At 42.0% G+C, this 18,404-nt stretch overlaps 1 protein-coding gene across 1 annotated transcript; it reads right to left on the reverse strand.

The window, feature by feature from the left end:
* Positions 1 to 5,591: 5,591 nt before the first annotated feature.
* fkbp9 (FKBP prolyl isomerase 9) lies at positions 5,592 to 18,397 on the reverse strand. The gene is made up of 10 exons (XM_035430225.1): positions 17,344 to 18,397; positions 16,035 to 16,180; positions 13,020 to 13,209; positions 12,693 to 12,838; positions 12,212 to 12,401; positions 11,660 to 11,805; positions 10,137 to 10,326; positions 9,516 to 9,661; positions 8,270 to 8,433; positions 5,592 to 7,995 (listed from the first exon to the last, which is right to left on the reverse strand). The coding sequence occupies exons 1-10, from the start codon at positions 17,544 to 17,546 to the stop codon at positions 7,816 to 7,818; spliced, it is 1,701 nt and encodes a 566-aa protein (XP_035286116.1). The 5' UTR covers positions 17,547 to 18,397; the 3' UTR covers positions 5,592 to 7,815.
* Positions 18,398 to 18,404: the final 7 nt, after the last annotated feature.

Genomic DNA, 18,404 nt, shown 5'->3' on the forward strand with positions numbered 1-18,404 from the left:
GATTGTCGTCCACGTGATTTTTTAGAGCAAGCTGTTGTAGAGCGGCTTTTTCAAATGATTGACGAGCCACAGTCGCATTGCCCGATGGGGATTGAATCGAGGCGGAGCTTTTTCCATATAGAAATTCAGGCTGAAGACCTTCCTAGATAACCAACTTTAATTGCGCTATATTGTGTGAGTTCACACTCAGCTGCTTTAGTCATTCCGAAGCTTGAATTCAAGCTGTCATAGAAGATTTACAGACGATTTGTTGACCTGAGAGGGCGATTTGTTGTTCTGACTCAGGTAGCATTAAGTGAGTTTAGAGTCTTTTTACTCAGGTAACACAAGATAGCCTTAACTTGCAAGAAATGTTTTGAAAATAAATATTTATTTGAAAGGGACAGCACACATTGATCAACACCACTATTCTGTGATGTAAATGTGCCAGATTTAGCCAAAATGCTCATTTCCATCTGCTGCCCTGGGCAGGCTGATATTAACACATTGATAACAACGCAGACCAGACAAGAAGCCATAATAGCAGACACATTTTAGCTGGCACTACCTGCGCATGCATCCCACAAAACAGTAGCCATACCACCACGCACTCTGCTCCTGCCGACTGGCTGAAGTTAAGCATGTGTGAGTTTTGTTTGTACTTGGATGGGAGATGTACTTGGATGCCCTGGCTAAAATCCCAGATCTGGCTCTCGCAAAAACTTGCCACCTAATCATCCCCTGATTTAATTGGCTAAAAAAGTTATCTCCCTCCAGTGGAGCTGCTCAGTGGCCAACAACAGAGGATTGTCGTTGCACTGGGCAGCTCCCAGGTGTGAATGTGTATGCGTGTGAAGCAGGGCGTTGCTGCAAAATAGCATCCGTGCTCAGCGAACCTACCCTGGGTAAATAAAGGTTAAAAAAAAAAAAAAAAAACGTCCTTCAACAGTCGTCTGTGAGTGAGTGACCACAATTTGCCACGCATAGCCCAGTTCCTGTGCACCGTGGGAAAAACAGGTACACAGAGCTTGTAAGCAGGCATGAGTAACACAAAAGCAGGCACATGCAAAGACATAAATGGGGCACAAAAGATGGCCATATATAGCACAACATAGGCACATATAGAGGGTAATAAAGCATTAAAACATTTAAAACACCACAAGACTATGTATCACATGTTGACTGCAAAGTTTCCTCAATGTAATACAACACACATGCAGTTTAGTACTGACCTGAGAGACATAAAAGAACATGACAGCAACTACTGCACCAATACAGCATATTTAGATGCCATGTTGAATGTTGACACTTGATTATTCAATAACCAATATTTTTAATTTCTGTTGAATGTGCCAGTATTTTTCAGTTCTGCAGGCTGTCCACATAATCCCTTCCAGGCTCTCGCCTGGCGGAGATGATAATAATGAGTGTTACATGTCAGAGAGAGATAAGAAGAGACCATCTGCATGACGTGGGTACAGAATTTTGAAGCTACCTACTGGAGATTGAAACTTCATTTGAGATAAGGAGAGGAGCTGACAAAACGTTAGCGTTTGAGCTGGGTGAAGCTGAGCATGCAGTTGAATGGGTTCCTCCTGCGCATAGTTCCAATTCTGAGATTCTGGTGTTTCAGTATAAGCAACATATCTCTTGAATAGAGCATGTGGGGTGCTCAGGTCTTTGTTTTCCAAGGAAAATAATTGAATAATAGCAGAGCTAATATAGCTGAGGTTTCTGCATTCTTCTTAGCCTTCCCGTGTTTTAAATAAGGCACAGAGTCCCAAATGAATCGACAATACCTGGCATTAATGGGAGAATCTAATGAACCACCTTTTGGAGTTAAACACAGAGGAAGCCCATTCATAAGCACTCGTCCTCTCTTTAATGATAAGGGTGTCATCATGAGGAAAGCAGGAAATTTAATTGAGTGAGCTATATTCATACATACCTTCCTCACGATAATTAAATGACAACAAGTACAGTCATTGCAGTGTGCGGGTCAGGTTTTGACCTAGAGTCTGAGGTTACATTTGACGGAATTTGGGGCAATACAGACAAGGTGTGAGATCAAAGTACGGCAAAACATTCGAGACATAGCAAAAGATGGGTAGGATCCTAGATACTCCACAGAAGGCAATAAAACTTTTTTTAAATAAGGAAAAGAAAGACAAAAAGGAGAAGAAGGTGTTGGTCTTGTGCTCAGAGTCTGAAATGGCTACTGAACATCAGGAGGCAGCACAGCTGGGGTATGAACAGGAAAGACATGGAGCTCCTGCCAGTCAGCTGCAAGTTATAATGGAATTGAATGGGGGGGGGGGGGGGGGGGCAAAATGTATAGGGTGCAGTGACAACTCACCCAGGAAGTCAAAAAAGATCCCAGAATATTTCACATGTACCAAATTAAATTTATATTGGCCATCTATTTTTGACTTTTTTTCAAAAGCCTTTAAGAAAAAATGGGATCCAGATCTTCTAGTGGCCATTTTATGTTATACAAATAATATTGTGTTAGAGTCAGGAAGTGATAAATGGGCTGTGCATCTAGGCATGATACTAGCCAGAAAATTGATACTGCAATTATGGAAGGCAGATTCAGTTCCTCCATTTGAAATGCAGCTAAGAGAACTCGGAGAAGTACTCCATTTAGAAAAGTTGAGGTTTAAGCTCTCTGGGAGACTGGAGTCATTTGAAAAAACATGGAGACCTGTTTTAGATTGCTTAAGCGAGGCGAGAGACAACTTTGATTAGATATTTAAAATGCACTTGTGTGACCTGGTTTTTCTTTTTTTTCTTCTCTTTTTTATTTCTTTTTCTTCTGCTTTTCCCAATCTGTACCACCTAATAACTGTATATTTGTGGAAACTGCCTATTCATATATATATATTATTTATTTATTTTATATATATATATATATAGCCATGTGTATGTAAAAAGTTGATTTGGTTTTAGGTTGTAGGAGATGGGAAAGAAAATATGTCGTTTTTTGTTTCTATGTCAATGTAAAAAGAAAAATATTGACTTGTTCTTGCAACCATCATGGGTACAATAAAAATATTTGGGAAAAAAAAAATCCCAGAAGAACATCCAAAGAATTGCAAGCCTCTCTAACTTAAAGTTAAAGCGAGTGTTCATGACTCCACATTAAGAAAGAGACTGGGGGAAAGATGGGAGAACAGCAAGGCAGAAACCACAACTGAGAGAAACATCAATGCTCGTCTCACTTTTCCAAAAAAGCACCAGGATGATCCCCAAGCCTTTTGAAATGATAGAGCAACGAGTGAAAAGTAGAACTTTTTGGACAGGTCCCATTATGTGTGGCAAATACAATATTTCACAGTAAGAGGATCATCCCAAGAGTCAAACTGTCACAAGGGAAACTCAGGGCGTGAACCCAAGTACTGGGAAGCTCAGAAGCCAATGAGGAAAATCAAAAGGTTTTTACTTGAGTAAAGGCAAGAATATACAAAAATCACTGGAGAAAACAAACTGGGAAACACAACACAAGAAACCTGAAGGGCTGAAGAAGAACTAGCGAACTTCACACAGAGACATAGGGAAACAGAAAACTTAAATACCCAGAGAAACACCTGCAGACACTCACTTCAACAAACAGACATATGCAGAAGCAAGAAGCAAGAAGCAACAATCTAATAATTACAAAGAACACAAGGAAAAAGGGAAACAGGCGGCTTCTGGTGGACAACAGGGGTAGATTATGACACAAACGTGGCGCTTGCCTGATGGTGTGGGGATGCTTTGCTGCCTTGGGAACTGGACTACTTGCTGTTATTGAAGGACACATGAATTCTACTCTGTACCACAATATTTTTAAGGAGAATGTCTGGTCAAGAAACAAAATTGAGGTTTTGGAGTGGCCTAGTGAAAGTTCCAACTTGAAACCAATAGTAATGCCATAGCAGGACCTGAAACGAGCATGCTCCAAAACCTACAAATTTGTCTGAATTAAAACAGTTCTGCAAAGAAAAGTGGCAAATATTTCCTTCAGTGATTGTTGTGGTTTCCAAGCAACAAAGGTCTTCTTCTTTTGATCTGGATTTAGCAAATTTCTTCTATCTTTCAATGAAGAGGATGAGGCAGAATCTTCAGAATATCAGACTTTATTCTCATGCATATAGAGTACAAAGCCGTGGTGTCCACGGAACAACCCAATGAACTCCACGAATTCATTACCTTTTATACAGTTTCAACAGCTTTACTCCTCCCCAAGGAGGTATCTCTTTGTTTGGTGCCACAGTTGTTTACTAGCTTCTTATTCACTGCTATTTGCAAAGGTCAATATTGCTTGGTCAGCACTGATATTTCCTGGGGTACTTCCTGTTCCCCCCTTCACCCCCGCCTATTTTTGTGCTTGTTGACCTTGTGAAACAATAGTGGTTTCCTATGATTACTTCTATAATAAAAAATATGTTTATTCAGTGCATGGTTAGAGAAAAGCATGTGTGCGTGACTGAGTATAACAACATGATGCTAAATAGGTGCTAAATATGTGCAATGATATTTTCCAACATGATGTGAGTCAAATTATTGGAAGCTTTTGGTTGCAGTTGCTACTAAAGGTGGTGCAACCAGTTAAGATTGAGGGGGCAATTTGTTTTTCACATGGGTGATATGTATGTTTGCTAACCTTTTATCAAACACTGTAAAGTCTTATTAATTATTTATTTTCACACAAGCTTCCGTTATCTTCGCAGAGATAAGAGGAACTCCCTGAACATTGGAAATGCATAGATCTTATACAGTTTAGTCTAAATCTTATGCAAAGCACTATGCTAAAATAACAGTTCTTTCCAGTGTCTATTTCCTGTCTGTGCTGGGCCAACGGTACTTCCCCAAACCTAGGTTTCGATTCACCACCTCGGGGACATGGCTAATTCAAGTTCCCCATAACCATTCATTTCACCTTTAAAACAGAGACCAGACAGCTGTTTTCTCATTTTTGTTCGCTTTCTGTGTCTTTCTGCTCTTTGTCTTCCGTTCAGCAACTACAATCTCATGCAGATCTGGGGTTCAAACTGAGTAAATGTTGGTCCACTGCAGCTCAGGAAAAGGATGTTAACACTTCTAGTTCGCTAGCTAGGATCAAATAAAGTTTCCAACTTATTAGCTAACATTAGCTTGCACCACCGCCTCAAGGCCATCTCGACCTGTGACACGATAGCAGGATCCTGAACATCAGGAAGGATAATGGGGGCACCCTGATGAAGTAATCAGTGCGGAGCACTTCTCAGGGAATGTAGTGATTGTAAAGATAGACTAGAGGGCATTGATTGGTGGTTATGATCTATGGGTGTAACATTGCGTATTAGGTGTCAGCCAACTGCAGGCCATAAAGGTGAATGTATCAGGAAAGCTCTTCAGAGTTCTCAGACTGTCTTGAGATGTTCTCCCTCTGCGCACATTGGTAAACAAATTGTCACTAACTAGACCTACTGTTGCCATCTCATCTTTGGATTTCCTGGAGTCTGTTCCTGGGGTGTTGGTCACCTCTTCAATAACAGTCCTGTACTTCCATTGACCAGGCTTGGGTGTGTTCAATTCATGAGGTCAACACAATTTAAACGAAAAGAAAGAAAAAAGAAAAAAGTATAAAATATGGTTTGAAATGTGCATTTAATTAGAAGACATAAAAAACGCACACATACACATTAAATTTAAGGCACACTGGCACTACTTCTTACACCCATTACTCACAGTCTTGCTGAGTCATTCTTGCATTAAATTGTCATAATGCAGCAAATAATTACCCAACAAATTTCACCACAACTTGTATTTGAAAAGTCACTGAAGTCATACATTTCAGAGGAAAGAAGATTTCAGAAAATGGAAACAAATCTTCAGCTGTTCAGGCCAAACATATAAGTCTGGTAACGAGGGCAAAGGGGGGGGGGGGGGGGGGGGCTTAACCCATTACACTGCTGCCTCAAAGTTTTGGGGTCCAGTGTTGGAGAGTATTAATACATCTAAACAACTGCAAAATGCTACAAGGTAGCATCAATACCATCCTGAGTTTAACAAAATGCAGAATGTTTTTACAGAAAGCATAGTCTTTTAAATAGGGATAACATATGAATCTCCGACAGCTACTTCCGTTAAGGGGTTGATGAAGCCTCAAACTCCTATAGTTACTATATTTGCTGTAGCACTATAGCAAAGTGTTACAGAAAATATAGTAATGATGTGGTCTCCACTTGACTTTACAATCACTATAAATTATTAAATTCAGTCAACATAGGTTAATGGGGGATTTCTGTGTTGACAAGAACTGTGTTGCTAGCCCCCATATCAGCTTCTAAAACAGCAAGAACAGTATTAATACTCTGACCAGGTCACTTGTCATTACTGTCCACCTGCTACATCACAAATAGGAATGAATCACATCACCACGACAGACTGAAGAAGTAAAAAAAAAAAACCAATCAGTTTTAACCTATTTAGACTACCTGATCAATCTGATATATTCAAAGTTTAAACACCCCAACATTAAAACATTTCTTAAAACACAAGCGAAATTATGAACAAATACACACTAAAACACAAATAAAAAATGCTAGAGTTTAACCCAAAATTAGTTTTGCTGTTCATGTGGAGGTAAGCAGGAAAAAGCACAAAAAGTACAAACAATGGAACTATATTCGGCGGAAAAAGCACTGAACCTACCCATCAGTACATATTTACAACACCTCTTCAGCTTCTAGTGTTAGCATTAGGCATTATTGGCGTACCTCTAATTCTGTGGCACGCAAGACTATGGAACTTTTGTTTGAAGTGTAGATAACAAAGATGCATTACTTCCAAAAGTGGTTCCTATTATCATTTTAGGATGCACAAACTGGACATTATTTTGGACTAATTTCCATCCAGTCCCTTCAAATGCTGTGCCATGAGTAGTCTAGTCGGATTGAATCCACTTTGAATCTGCACAGGAAAAACCCTCTAGTACAGTGTTTTCCCTGAGCCCCCCATCTTCAGTCCTCCAACAACAAAAAAATTTTTGGATTAAACTTAGTCTAAACGCCAGCATCTGCAAAAAAACAGAGGTCAAGCAGACAGTGAGGAAGGTAAAGAAATTGTAGATGTTTTTCATTTAGAATTGACCATCCATTTCTAGGAAAATCCAATAAGATGAGATGGTTGCACATAAGATGGTTGCTTCAACTAAATTTGAGCCTTTTTCCCTTTGATTTTTGAACAGTGAACACAGAAACTGCTTCCAGCATCATTACAATACCAATGTGCACTTAGTGATGCAGCGATTCACACTCTCTTGCACTATGATTAACTCTGTGTCAACAGCTGACATGTGGAGCAGAGGAAACGTATGGACTCCGTTCTGTCAAAACCGACCTGCATGGCGGGAACAGAGGTTTCCCTGTTGCCAGTTGCTAATCTTGTCTATATTGGCCCTTAAAACCCTAGCAGAGTCTCAAATAGCCAGCAGGTGCCACTTATACAAGGTAATTATTCATACTTTGTCCTTACCCTTGGAATTAGAAAAAAGCTCATACTCTTGCTAACTCAAAACACAACAGAATCAAATACGTAATACTGTGGAGTCAGAAAGGCAATGTCTTTTTCATGAATTCAAAAGTCAACCCATCGACACCATCAACTGCCATTTCAGACAACAATTTGGTTCCTAAGCTTAGTGCACTTTCAAAACCACACCTCATTAAATTTTGACAACGTATATAATATACAAATTTATCACTTTGATGATAGCCCCCCCCCCCCACCCCAAAAAAAAACAGAAACAATACTGAACTCTAAAAATGTTCTCAGGTTAGTGTTATTGACCCAGAATCATATTTTCAACGCTTATAGCTCGTCGTGATTGGCAGGCTCATCTGCCTTCAGCTTGAACTCGTCTGCTGTGATCTTTCCGTCGCTGTTGCGGTCCTGGTTGGAGAACATGTTGTCGATGATCCTGTTGGCGTCAAACCCGGGGGCAAGCCGCCCCTTACCGTCATTCACCTGACGCAGAATGTAATCAGTGAACTGCAGGGAACAAAGGATTACTGGTTAACAGGTGACCCTTCCCTAATGGTGACCACAAATATTCTACAGTAGCAACTACCTGTAATATTCCTTTCAATATAATGTGAGCTGTCCACGACTTCCAGTAACCTTGCTGTTAAATCAGTTGAATATAATTTTCTTTACCCACTGTTTTATTGTTTATCATTATCTAGCATCACTTTTATAGAGTACAGTGGAGAGCACGCTGTGTGAGAAGACAGAACTTCAAGATTCAAAAAAAATAAAATCCTACCTCTGAAGGCTCCACATTGCTGTCTTTGTTCTTGTCCATCTCGGTGAAGAGATTGGGTGAGACTTCGCTGTTCCAGATGAACATGTAGCCATCGGGGAGGCCCTCCTCCAAGCTAATCATCTCGATGTCAAACACCAATACAGCACTTCCCGGGACTTCACCTTCTACACACAAAATCAACATCGAACACTTATGACACCGATAAATATTCCCAACGCTCTCGTCCCTGAATCCCCTCTCCCCCAGATGACATCGCCAAACACCTAGGGTGCACTTAAAGGCAGAACACAGCAGCACCTTTCACCAGGCCTTTTGAAAAATCTCCTGTGGCATTTTACCAATCAAATACTCCCCTACCCATTCAATCAATCCTCACTGTTTGAGTGTATTAGTTTGTGAATTAGAACTGTATTAGCTTATGAAAGGATGCTGTATTTTGGAGCCTTGTATACCGAAAAAGGGATATTTTAATTCATTCAAGCTAAGCCATGTGACTTCTGCTGTGTTCTCAACAAAGCACATGTTCTTATCTGATCAAACATATTGTTGATGCAGTTGGATGAGTTTTTGTAAACATACGATCAAGTTTAAGTATATTGAGCTTACGAATGCAAGATGATCTTTGAGCAAGGATTTAGAAAATTTTACAGTTTAGATAATGGAGCCATTTGAAATCTGACTGCTTGCTGCCAGTCCTTTCTGCTGCTTTCCCCAGGGCGCCTCATGATAAAGGGCATGGTGTGATATCAGTCTCTGTACAGTCCCTTTTCAAAATGCAAATGGACTCCAAGCACTAGCCAATTAACTGGAGTAAAAGTCAAACATTAATGATGTCATTGAACTTGCAGGTTCCATCCTACTGCTCACTGGTTTTGAAACCCTAAAAATAAATCAGCAAGTATTTGAAATCTCAACAAGTATGTTAGTCTTATATTTAGACTTAATACTTGATTTCTAAAATTTTTTTTGCTAAATAAGACATAAATATTTCCACTATGTGAGACACTTTGACTCATTTCAAGATTGGCCAAATGAGGTAAGAAAACTTCACTTGTCAAGCAAGCAGTAACTTATTAGTCAGTACACTCAGTGACCAAACTCATATTTTCTACTTGAGATAAACAATAAGTTTATAAGTCTCATTACAAGACGAAATCTTGTTAAGAAAGACTTTTGTTGCAGTGTATGTTCTGGGTCCCTGATATTGACCAGCAGGCAGGAATGGCATACAGACGGAGGTCCTCACCCACTCCTCTCTCCCCGTAGCCCAGGTGGGGAGGGATCACCAGGATACGCTTCTCTCCCACACACATGTCCTTCAGTCCCACCTCCATCCCCGGCACCATCTGCCCCGCCCCCAGCACCACATCGTAAGTCTTCCCAAAGCTGTGCCTGCAAAAAGACGGTCACAGAGCAGGGTCAGTCACACATACGCACACATACACGCACACACATATACGCACACACATACGCATTCTTTAATTGTATTGGTTTAAACAGTGACAAGCAGGGGCACCCACTGATATGCCCTTCTGAAACTATCAGACGACCTAGCACTTAGAGCATCGCCTGCTTGGCTGGGGAGGAGAGGAGGAAGTGGCAGTAACAAGCAAAGTCTCAGCCAGGGTGCACCGGACTAAATCACGCATCAAGCATCTCCTGTGATTCAGAACCACAGCCCAACAGCTCACATATGATCTGAACCACAAAGCAATTTGGTGGGCATTGCGCTGCATGACATTTTCCACACGTGCCTGCCGCTGCCAAGCTCGCGCCACATCAGAAACATCAGCGGCCGGGGAAGGCCCACAGCGGCGAAACCCGCAGCCTGGCACGGAGCAGGCAAGGTCGCAACCAATCAACTCACGTGGAGCCGATGGGGGTGCCGTCCAGCAGGCTGGCGTTGTAGTGGCACTTGACAAAGTCGCCCTTCTTGCTCAGCGGACTGCAGGAGTCCGGCTTGTAGCTGTTGGTGATCTGCACCGTGTCTGAGGGGTTGTGGAAGTCCATCACGTGGATGTCGAACACCAGGACTGCCGAGCCGGGGATCTTGGTGCCTGAAATACACCCGGCACGCACTGCGTGAAAACCCGCCGTTCGCATGTGGCCTGAACAGCCCCCCCGCACGGCAGGGCTACAGCGGGTACCCAGCCGAACAGACGAGTCGCAGCTCAGCAACGAGTCGGGCAGCGCTCGGTTGAATGACGCCCCCCTCCCTCCTTGGTCCTCCTAGTTATACGCCACCCCACAGCACCCTCAGTCACAGTTGGCACAAGCGCAGTCCAAATTCTGCACAGCAGTGTGTGTGCTGTGCTACAAACTAGGGCCTCTGCCACTGTGTTACAAACAAGCCTTAGCAGGACATCCCTGAGCATCAACAAAGTTTTATTTTGAATTCCCTGACAGTAACGCTATTCTATACATCTGTTAAGGCTTTATTTATTATCTTTTACTGATAAACTAACCTATTCACTTCCTTAAAGGGGTGCCATGATTTTATTTTCTACTTGTACATTTCCCTATTCTCAAACAGCACTGGAGAAGCATAAATTCATATTTATTTTTACCCACAAAGCACTCTGGTTAAATTTTTTCCCCCCTTTCAATCTTTTTAATGTTTAACTGACATAGTACTTGTGTATTTCATTGTACTTTGGTATCGTGTCATTTTTTTGTAATTTTTGTGTGTCTGATTAATGCCCTATTTACCCCTCGAGGATAAATAAAGTTAACTGAATTCTTTAGGATTGAATTCATTTGAATTTGTTTGCTTTAGCTTCAGTGAACATGCATTGTGGTTTAATGACCCCCTGGGAGGATATATTAGGTATAACTCTGGTAATTTTTCAAGGTGTCTGGGGAGGCCTGGAGTCGTCAACAGTTCACTATAAATAGCTCACAGAAACAGTTCACAGGTTGTAAAGGAAAACAGATGTAATACCGAAACAGAGAGAGAGAAAGAGAGAGATTATGTCACAGTTACATGAACCACAGATCATCCACTGCATCCAAATCACTCACGCCATTCATTCTCAGAAATAAAGGTACACAGATATATTTTTGGTTTTTTTAAAGGACCAAATTTCCCAAATGTACCCTGAAAGTACAGTAATTTTCTATTTCAGTACTAAAAAGAAGCCTTAGCAAGAAAAAAAGGGACAAATTAATTATGTATTGTTGGCTAGGCGTACAACTATAAGATCTGCTGCCCTGATCATAGGTCATTGAACCCACAAACCATCTGCAGTTCATGACACCAGAAAAAAGCAGTTTCAGCAGTCTTTGAAACATCTGGATGCTTGTGCCCTCCCTGCGGTGTCCACCTACGTCAGCCAATCCGTATACAGAACTCTGTACAGGAGGCCGGTGACGAAGTGGGTGTGGTCCTACCTGTGCCCTCCTCTCCATAGCCCAGATGAGGCGGGATTATGATCCTCCTCCTCTCGCCGATGCAGACACCCAGCAGGCCCTGATCCATGCCTGCGATCACATATCCCTTCCCGATGTAGGTGTCATATGTGCGGTTCCGTGAATAGCTGGGAAACATGAGCATCTTTAGCACGTGCGCACAAGCGCGGACACCCACACACCGAGTCTGACAGGGGGGTACTGTACCACTGAGCAAGGCTAATATCCACTCAAACTAAAGCTATGAACCAATGTAAAGTGCTCCAGGTAATTATATAATGATCACATATGCACAGAACTACTGAAGGTATTTATCTGGGATGCTGTAAACAATCAAACATGCATGCATTGTTCTCACTCCCTCACTCACTCGACAATGTCGCCCCCTTGAGGGAATACATACAATTACAGCCCCAGACACCAATGCCCTAAAGGGTGAGGGGTAAAGAGGATCTAATCTGCATTGGTTATGTTGAATCTTCACACACGTGAGATTCCACAAATCATAAAATCAGCACGGTAGGCCTAACTCACCTGGAGTCAAAGAAGGTCCCATCCAGAAGACTCCCGTTGTAGTGATACCGCATGAAGTCACCTTCCTGGCTCTTTCTGGTGCAGGTCTCTGGGACCACCTGCTGCTCCACTGAGATGGTGTCTTTGGGGTTGTGGAGGTCCAACAGGATCACATCAAAAACCAGGGAAGCCTGCCCTGGAATGTCACTGCCTGCAATACCAGAAGACCTCTGTTATCCTACCAGAGTCCCAGCACCAGGAAATGTGTCTGCATGCGAACACAGCTGCTGAAAGGTTCACTGCTCACTGGCTGAACAAACATAGCAAACATCCAGTAACTGAAACTGAATCAGATCTACCTTGAGACTGAGAGGACTCGTCAATTCAAGCGTGGTGGCAATTGATCAGGCAATTGCAAAAGTGACTCAAAGCTACAAATTTTTTTCTTTAAACACATACTGGTGAGAGTGGGCCAAAAAAGGAACACCCATTTTCCACTCACCATCTCCGTTCTCCCCGTAGCCCAGGGACGGGGGCATGGTGATGATGCGTTTCTCCCCGACGCACATTCCCAGCAGTCCTTGGTCCATTCCGGCAATGAGCCAGCCAATCCCCACATAGGTGTCATACGTGCGCATGCGGTTGTGACTGGACGGGGGAGCAACGAAACGGGTATTAGATCATACATCAAAAAGGGAGGCATTGTTTGGTCCAAAGAGATACTACAACAGATTTTACGGTCACATTTTTAAATAAATGTAAAGTAAAACATCTGCATCAAAGGGTAAATAATTGAACAAATTGGCAGATTACTTGATCATATCTATACCTGGAGTCAAACAGTGTTCCATCCAGCAAGGTGCCATTGTAGTGGTAACGGATGAAGTCAGACACCTGGACGGTGCGGCTGCACTTCTCCGGCTTGTAGTAGGTCTGGGTCTGGACTGTGTCTTCTGGATTCCAGATATCGAGGAGCAGGACGTCAAAGTGCAGGATGGCGTCTGGAGGGATGACATCACCTGGGCAATGGGAGAGGACACACAATCTCATTATTCCAAACATAGGCTTTAATCTGCAGTGGATTCATCTGCTGGGCTCAACCGCTCAGAATGAAAGTTAATTGGCATAAGCAATATGAACCAGTCTGCAGCTTAACTGCAAAACTATAGGTCCATCAAGTTCTAAAAATCACCACTAGGTGGTGACATTGCACATTTATTACCATACTTCCAGGGAAGAGCAAGCCTGATAAAGTGGATTTGGAAATGAATGAATGAATTCATAGATGTGAATTCATAATGGATTGTGCATTTCAGTGAACAAAGATCTTTAAAAAAGATTCCATGCAAAAGGGGACACGATGGCCCACATTCATGAAAATCATGGTGCCATGTTAAATTCTGTGTCAAATGAAGCCATATATTCAACCGTTATTCAGGGGGTTTAATTTTTGGGAATAAAGGTCTTTGATGTGTACACTGTTTCAACAATGTATGGGAGCATTTTAAATATATATAACACTCATTAAATCAAACACTTACATACTGGCAATGAGTAATCTGTTAAAAGATATGGGATCATGGACAGTGGTCAAAGCAGGCAGCAGAGAACAAGCTTTCAGTCTGTTTCAAGACTTTTGACCACGTTCATGAAACATTACACCAACTCACTTACTCTAATTCTAAATTAGAACCCTAAACACCTGAAAACCTGAGTTCTACATTACAGTACACACAAATGTTCATTCTGTACAGAAAACTTGGGGTATAAGATCACAGTATGTCATTAAAATGTTCTTACCAACAGAGTTCTAGAACACTCACTTCAAATTTTGAAAAAAAAAAAAAAGAAACATTCCAGAAAGCCTAGCCTTCAAGGGATTAAAGAATTGCTCTTTTTTTTTTTGCATTTCACACATTATATAATTTTACATTGTGCACTACTCCTGTGGACATTCTGTAAAAAAGCCCCTTTAGCCACATATCTTTAAAAAGGTCAGAAATGTTTTTTTTCTTGACAGTTTTCCAAAAGCCATGTTTCTTTTGTCATATTTTAAAAGACAGGAAGACTTAGATGTGTGTGATGTGTCACATAAGACTGGAAAATAGTGTAAACTCAGTTGTCCTGATCAACTTAATGAATATTTGGAGGAAAAAAATACATTTTTCTTTGTTATTCATTATAGTTTCAGGGCATGGACTAAAAGTTCTCTGATGTGTTGGCAGGACCACTGTAGGACTATGCCCCACCCACAGCTAGACTCCTCCCTCACCCCCAGCTTTGTGCTGCTGTAAAAACCTCTCCACGCCCAGTTTACCAGTCACAGCATGTTTAATCAGGATCAGTCTCAACATTCCAGGACCGACAAACCCCCCTGCATTCTGTCTGCTGTTCAAACGTGGGCCATCTGATAACGACGCAGCTCAAATTTACCCAGGCAAACCCACAGAGCAGAGGACAGCAGGATCCTTCCGGCAATCAGAGAGATACCGGTCCGATCCCTGGTCCTCCGGGCAAAAAGTGTCCAAGCGTCCCTGAGCAAGACACCAAACGCCAATTGCTCCTGATGAGCAGGTTGGTGCCTTGCATGGCTGGCTTTCGCCAGTGGAGTGTGTGTGTGTGTGTGTGTGTGTTTGTGCATGCGTGCGTGCGTGCGTGCGAGTGTGTGTGTGTGTGTGAACGGCTGAATGTGAGGCCCTGAAGTTCCAGCACTGAACATCAAACCATGAACAGGAACAGTTTGTCTCTTGTAGGGTGTTCATTCATCCAAACATTAGACCCGGAGGTAGAGGAACTTTGCCTGAGGGCCTGGACTGACAGGGAGGGGGCGGATCAGGGGACTGGCAGCAGTAGAGTCAGGAAGGTTGGGGTGAGATTCAGTGGAAGGGTGGTGGGGGAGGGTGTGTGTGTGCCTGTGTGTGCTGAGATGAGAGGTGCTTAAGTACCATAAGTATGGATAAATTAACTTTAGTAGGACAGAAATCTGAAAGCCATACCACATGAAATCAAACCAAACTCAGAAAACGCCAGTGGAGAACACACTAGATCATAATGGAAGTCCACAATTATTATTATTTTTTTAAAACAGCCAATATCACTCATTATTGAGCAAGCCTTGTCACACCTGTAAGTGTCCCCATACCTACACTGTCGCAAATGCACAAGACAGACTCCTAAAGGTCCATGCACACAGAACAGAAAGATTCAACATCTCATTAACAGCTACAACACAGGTAAACTAAGATGAAATACTAATATACAATACCCCTACCTAAGAGTATCCCACTCACCAACAGATCTTTTAATTGAATGGCGGATCTTTCTAAACATTACTACTCTACAGATTTAGTTCTTATGGTAGGCTGTAGGCCATATTACTTTTATACCCAAAGTTGAAAGGTTCTAATTTATTCTATTTTTTATCTTTATTCTCCGGTTCATGAGCAAAACAAATTCCATTTGGACAGATGGAAACTGAATCTAAGGCAACGGCTGTGTCTGTTTACTCCAGGGATTCAGGACCTCAGGCTTGCTATTTGTTCATCCAATCTGACACCTCCTCATTGTTGAGTCAGCTGTATTTAACTGCATTGTATATATGTATCTCTCCCCCTCTCCCTTCCCCTCCCAGTATACCCCCACTTTCTCTGAGAGCCAGTTGTGAAATCTGGAAATACCTAACAAGCAATTTTTTCCTTTTTTAGGCACTTATGGACGTATTACTATGATTATTATTATTGTTATTCATCATCGTCATCATCATCATCATTATTGTTGTTATTATCACTTAGTGTGTCTTGAAGACAAACAGGGAATATGAAGTTGGGGTCAGAGGAGGGGTTACCATATCCGTTTTTGCCGTACGCCAGGGCAGGTGGGATCTTGACCAGGCGTCTCTCGTTCACACACATCCCGACGAGGGCCTTGTCCATGCCTTCAATGAGCTGCTTCTTCCCCACATACACATTATATGTGGAGCCACGATCATAACTGGGAACATCAGATAAGAGTAAGAGATTAACAGCATCCAAGATATTAGGGAGACACCTCCAGTGATCCTCCCCCAACCATGGCCATAACATGCATGCAGCCAAGCACACACACAACTGAATATGTGAATGCATAAACACATCATAATTGACCCATCCCAGGTGACCATATGATTCTGGCCAAGAGGCAACAATATTCATTCATTCATTTGTTCTTTACCCTGGACCAAATCTATAAAGACAAAAATCAAAAGCTGGAGTTGCACTCAAGAATGAGGTATTACAGTGAAATAACAGGACTTATAATTCGGAGGCTGCAAATGTGAGGCACCGTAGTTGTACCCTCTTGCAAGGCCCTTTCACCAGAACTTCTTTTCATTAAAGTTTCAGCTGTAATACGTAAAAACATGTCAACTACAGATGACATGGTAGATGTGCCGAGGAAAATAGTGTTGCTGTTAGTGTTTCTGATTTACATCGAATTAAGTGTCCAGCAGATGGAGAGCCTTTCGCTACAGATGTGCACCGTACACGTTCCACAGTTGTGTGCGTTTTCCAGTTATCACACTGAATCCTTACAACTATAGTTACAGAAAACGATCTTTCTTCTTTAATAACAGAATTAACTGGAACATAATTAACAACATGTGCCTCGACATTAAGAAAGCGCTGCTGAATTGTGCATCGTGTATATTTCTGAGTAAAATACCTGAGCTAGACATGTACAAATATTAGCCTAATATAAATGGAGTGAACCGTCGGTGTATCTATATTAGGCTACAACAACCGTACCGACTGCATGGATTGTAGTTAATTGTGAAAAATAAACAAAACGGCCACTTTCCTAATGCGTCAATTTTTACAGTTAAATTGCACTATAGATGCCAAAAGAAAGTGGCGTGATATTTTTATATATATATAACGCCATAAGCTATTCAACAGTTTCCAAACCTAGGTTGGTAGGAAGTTACATCCATTCATACAAGTCATGCGAGCATGCTGCCTGCGTGGCCACTTTGGGCAGCGTTCCCCAGTCAAAACCATACCCTGTGGGCTACCGGCGCACATTCTCAAACGAAATGCTAGTAGCCCAACAGTATGTGGCATTTGCGACGTACAGAAAGGAAATAATTGTACGGACCCAAAGCTCTACCTACTGCTTACCTGGAGTCAAACTTCTTGCCGTCGGGGAACATGCCATTATAATGATATCTGACAAAGTCGCCCGATTTCACTGCTCTTTCACACTTCTCAGGCACGAAAGTTTTCTCCACAACGATGTCATCCAGTGGCACGGGAGGGGCGTTGCAAGCAACGAAAGTGATCAAAAGAGCCAGATAAATCATAACATGCACACTCAGTCTCATTTTGCAAAAAAAAAAGAGTGCAACTTTAAACAGGACCGTTATGAAGAAGCTCGCGGTGTTGTGCTGGCACTACTGCTTCCGTCACCTCTCGTCGAATCTCCTAACTGTCCGTGATTGAATGGATTTACTACGTAGCTAACGGAACCTCCCTTTGCAGATATGTAAACGTGTAGCCCAGGCCCCCTCAACAGCCGAAGCTAGCGCCCATCACTTAGGCTGTCCGAAAATTTGCACGATTTAACCGTTACATTAAAATATCGCTCGAAAACAAGTTGCAAACTAAAAAGTCACTATCAGAAACGATTTGTTACGCAATTCCGTTTTCTTCCAGTTATTATAGTTTAAAGTGGTACTTTCGGACAGTCTTCTTACTTCTTGCGCAAAGAAAGGATGCAGAATTATCCAGGCCGTAGACCGTCTTTTACGTGGCAGTTGGGGGAGGGGTTCTTGAGTTCCAGTTTACGATCTTAGATTTGTTTTAGCGCACAACTGCTGGTATTATCATCACAATATGTACTGGTATCATATATTGTGTTTATTCGTTATTTCACACATAAACATAGTTCTAGCTATACAGTTTTCTTGGTTCGTACAAGAAAACTTTTTTCTTGAATACTCGCGCCAAAGGAATTTATCATGGAAACACTGTAGCCTAAAACAATTTCACTATCCATTGGTGCATGCCGAACAAGGCGATATAGGACATTTTTATACCCAAGAAAATGTTACTGGGCCGATACGATTTTAGTATAGGCCTACTCCAAACGAAATTTGCTGTGCATTTAGCTTGCCAGGCGGATTCAAGAGTAGGTAATGTGTTAATTTTCGAAGTGTCGCATTACTTCCCCCGCCCCCCAC

Source organism: Anguilla anguilla, chromosome 8 (genome assembly GCF_013347855.1).
Source record: "Anguilla anguilla isolate fAngAng1 chromosome 8, fAngAng1.pri, whole genome shotgun sequence".
Lineage (NCBI taxonomy): Eukaryota > Metazoa > Chordata > Actinopteri > Anguilliformes > Anguillidae > Anguilla > Anguilla anguilla.